Source organism: Triticum aestivum, chromosome 3D (genome assembly GCF_018294505.1).
Source record: "Triticum aestivum cultivar Chinese Spring chromosome 3D, IWGSC CS RefSeq v2.1, whole genome shotgun sequence".
Classification (NCBI taxonomy): domain Eukaryota; kingdom Viridiplantae; phylum Streptophyta; class Magnoliopsida; order Poales; family Poaceae; genus Triticum; species Triticum aestivum.
This window is the reverse complement of record NC_057802.1, coordinates 58,657,343-58,661,428: the sequence shown is the minus strand read 5'-3', so window position 1 is coordinate 58,661,428 and position 4,086 is coordinate 58,657,343. Positions and strand designations below refer to the sequence as shown.

Genomic DNA, 4,086 nt, shown 5'->3' with positions numbered 1-4,086 from the left:
TGGACCACAATACATGCAAGGGCAGGTTTGATTGTAGTCGCCAAATCCGGGAAGAAGATTAGAGTGTGTTTGCGGATGATTTAGTGAATGTTGGCTGTTTTCCCTTTTTCCCTTTTTGTCCGCCGTAAGCTGCTGGTAGTGCTCCCTCCGTTCCAAAATAAAACCACAACAAGTATTTTAGATTTAAACTAAAATCACGACAAGTATTTTTAAACGGAAGGAGTAAGGATTTTCCTAACATGAATCAATTACTCAGTGATCTGAAATGCCTCGAAAAAGATGAACTATAAGATTTGATATCCACGCAATATACAATCGCGCGGAAGTAACTAAAGAAGTAAACTCAAAAGGAAGTACTAACTAAGAAGTTTTTTCTTGTTGACCAAAAGTGCCAAGTTACTTGCATGCATTCAATCATGTTTTCCCTCTTTTCTTCTGAAGACCATACACAACCATGCTGAAGCAACTAAGAAGGTACCACATGTGCTGTGTATATACCGGTCCAAAAGGTGTTCAAAAGGTTTAAGTTCCATGCACATAATATCATCTTTATTATTAAGCCCGACCGGTCCCACGCCTTGTTCGTCGATGGATCGAAAGGTGCCATATTTCCGGCCAACGGAATGGACCGTGGATTTCCCAAAGTCCTGCATCAGTAAGGTCTCTCTCTCACCATCGTGTAGATGTATTATATAGTTTGTCGACATCATCAACTAGCCATAGCTGATTCTAAAAAAGAACAAAAAATAAGCTAGCTGTAGCTGCTTCGGTTACCGTCGCACGTGCCCCCCTCTCCTCTTCCCCCTCCAAGCCGCCTGTCATGATCGCGCCATTGCTCCGGCCGGCCCCCCCTGCTATATATGCACGCTCGCATCCCCCAGCGGAACCCCACACATTAGCTTCCTCGTGTACGGGTTGCCACTAAGCCATATATCTACACGTGCACATATATACGCACGGTCCCATTTCCATTGATGAACTGAGCGAGACTCGACCGAACCTACGGCGTCTAGATCGAAGTGATCGAGCATCACCTGGTCGCCCAGCCGCCATGGATAGCAGCAGCTGGATCCATGGATATGGCACCAACGGCGGCGCCGCCGCCGGTAACAGCGGCTTCATGTGCGGTTACGCCGCCAGGTGTGTGCATTATGCGTCCTACCTCGATCGGTTTCGGTTCAACGCGTACAGATATCCATCTAGCTACCAGATGATGGTTCTCTTTGTTGGCTGTGTGCATCGCTTGATGCAGACGCCGGAGATTATTCTCCTTTTCGAAAAAAAGTTGATGAATCTCACGGCGATCCTTTGATTAAAAAGCTTCGGTTCTACTAGTTGATTAGTTACATAGACAGTTACTAGCCACTGGGATATCTGTCTGATGGATCTCTTTGTATGCAGCTACGTCGTCCCTGAAGGGCTGCAGAGCAGGAAGGAGGAAGAGGAGCGCACACAGATTCAGCACCACCTCAACCAGGCAAGCATCCATTGATTAATTGATATGCATACGTGCGATTGTGCACACTTCAACTGTTTCTGATGATAATATCGCACGTGCAGATCAGCATGCAGATGAGCATGGAGGACGAGCCAGGCGCGTACATCGTCCCTGCCGTGGGCATGCAGCAGTCTGTCCTAGACGAAGTCGATTTCCTCCCCTCGCACCACGCCGGTGGCTGCAGCTTCCCCTCCTCGTCCTCCACCTGCTCGTTCCGTTCCGCCTCGCTCTCTTGCAGCCCGGAGAACTCGTCGGCGCACGCCCTCACGACGCCCGCCGCCGGCCTGCACTTCCCCGAGGTCTCCTCGCATCTACCGCCGGTGGTGCTCCCATGTGACGATGACTACCACCAGTACGTCCTGAACTTCCACGACACGGCCGCAATGGAGCCTAGCGTGGTGCCGGCAAGCGCGTTCAGCCGCTACGCGCGGCAGCTCGGCGCGAGGCGGAGGCCGAAGCCGGCATGCGGGCAGAAGATGTTCAAGAAATCCATGTCCGTCCTGGTCAAGATGCAGACGGCGATGAGGTACAGCCATCAGCAGCATCACTTCCAGCAAGCGTCGGCGGAGGCCGAGCTGTCGTCGGTGAACCAGCTGCAGCACATGATCTCCGAGCGCAAGCGCCGGGAGAAGCTCAACGACAGCTTCCAGGCTCTCAAGACCGTCCTTCCTCCCGGCTCCAAGGTACATAAACATAATTTAAACGCATGCATATTAATTTCTCCGAGAGGGCCAGCTAATGATCATTTGTCTCTCGCTTTACAGAAAGACAAGACGTCGATACTGATCACCGCGAGGGAGTACGTGAACTCCCTCAAGTCCAAGGTCTGCGATCTCGAGGAGAAGAACAAGGCGCTCCAGGCGCAGCTGGCCGAGTGTGCCCGCGCCGCCGGGGTCGAAGAAGACGACGCCGAGAAGGTCGAAATCCAAATAACCAGAGCGGCGGCGGATCGGGAAGATGGGACGACTACGAGCGAGGTTTGCACGGTGAAGATAGCGGCGAGGCCGGCGCATGGCAACACGATGGACGTGGTGCTCAGGACGCTGCAGTGCCTCAATGACCAGATGGGGGAAGACGACGTCAGCCTGGTGGCCATGAGCACCAGCGACGGCGACGGCGGCAACGGCCTCACCGGAGCATTCCTGACGATGCAGCTCAAAGTAATACACTTTCCTTATTCTTTTCTTTACAGTATGCTTTATATATTTTGATGGGAACCTCCATTCGAAATAAAATAAAATTGTATACATATAATCAACCAATTTCATGATGTAAAATTGTACTACTAGCAAGTAGTACAATCCGGTAATTTGATCACGTGTTGCCTTCATTTCAACAAGTTGGCCAATGGACGTGTCCCACACACTCCGGCCGAAACCCTAAGCGTGCGTGCACACGTGAACAGTACTAGTAAGCTAAGCTAACCTTTTGGTAGGTAGTAGTGTGTGTGTGTACCAGGTTACCTCAGATTTGTCATACGGAATCTCTCGGTTTGACCAATGACCAACGTAGCGCACCCAGCTAGATTTTTACTACATGATGATGAAAAGTAACGCATGTGGCGTCACATACTCTTTTTAAATTCTGCATAGACTGGAAAATTTAACTGATATCTTGACGCGGTCGTTGCAGTCAGCGTCCGGCGCCAAGTGGGAGGAGGAGGCGGTCAGGGAAGCCGTGGCGAAGGCCGTCGCAGCCCGCACGGGCGCCGACCGCCGTGGCGACGCCGCCGGCCGGTCTTGGCACGCCGAATGATTAAGCTGCATGCTGCTCTCTCAGGAGAACGCCGGCCGGTCTCGGTTCGTCGTGCTCTTCAGGAGACCCACCGCCGACGGATATGCATGCAGTGCGGTCAGAAAAGAGTAGACTAATTTAGTTGCGTTACTGTCGCTGACTGGAAGCCTGAAACAATGGCCACGCATGATGCATGGACAATTCTACTGTTTGGGGTCGAGGTGGCAAGACAACCTGACAGGACGAGGGAGCAACGGACGAATAACGCAAGACTATAAATGGAAGATCGCCGTCATGTGTTGACCGTGCAATCGATCCAACCGTGGAAAAACATATGCACAGTGATTAATTAGTGTAGGCGCTTTGTTTTTGGTAGGGAGGACTGTGATTACATGCGTGTGCTTACACGACTTATTGAATATACAACTTTTACAGTAGTTGGCATTTTTTGAAGCCGTTCGTTTGTCTCGATCTAACGGCGCATACATACGTAGTACTCAAAAGTATGCGAATGAAAGTACTCGAAAGTACTATTAGTCTAGGGGCATTTTAGTCCTAGGAAATATATGACAAGGTGGGGCCCTCTCGTCCAATGCAAAACCACCGCCCCTCTCCTCCAATGCAAAACCGCGGCCCCTCTCATCCAATGCAAAGCCGCCGCCGTGCTCCTTCCCCTCTTCCATCACCATTGCAACCGCGGCCATCTCCTAGCCTTCTCCTCCTTCTCGCGGCCGCAACTTTGCTCTTCTCATCTTCCACATCCACCCCCCTCTTCCGTCCACGCAAGATCCTCGATGGAGCAGCAGATCGAGCACATCGGCGGCGGCGAGAACGCCGACTTCGTGGAGATCGGC

At 51.6% G+C, this 4,086-nt stretch overlaps 1 protein-coding gene across 1 annotated transcript; it reads left to right on the top strand.

Moving 5' to 3' along the window:
* The first annotated feature begins 990 nt into the window (after positions 1–990).
* On the top strand, positions 991–3,604 carry LOC123074119 (putative transcription factor bHLH041). The gene is made up of 5 exons (XM_044497052.1): positions 991–1,140; positions 1,402–1,477; positions 1,561–2,181; positions 2,263–2,658; positions 3,131–3,604. The coding sequence occupies exons 1-5, from the start codon at positions 1,052–1,054 to the stop codon at positions 3,251–3,253; spliced, it is 1,305 nt and encodes a 434-aa protein (XP_044352987.1). The 5' UTR covers positions 991–1,051; the 3' UTR covers positions 3,254–3,604.
* The last annotated feature ends 482 nt before the right edge of the window (positions 3,605–4,086 follow it).

Excerpts from the sequence above, each read along its gene's own strand:
- LOC123074119 (XM_044497052.1), top strand. The coding sequence starts at position 1,052 with ATGGATAGCAGCAGCTGGATCCATGGATATGGCACCAACGGCGGCGCC. Across the intron at positions 1,141-1,401 it reads ATGTGCGGTTACGCCGCCAG|CTACGTCGTCCCTGAAGGGC; the intron begins GTGTGTGCATTA and ends CTTTGTATGCAG. Across the intron at positions 2,182-2,262 it reads TCCTTCCTCCCGGCTCCAAG|AAAGACAAGACGTCGATACT; the intron begins GTACATAAACAT and ends CTCGCTTTACAG.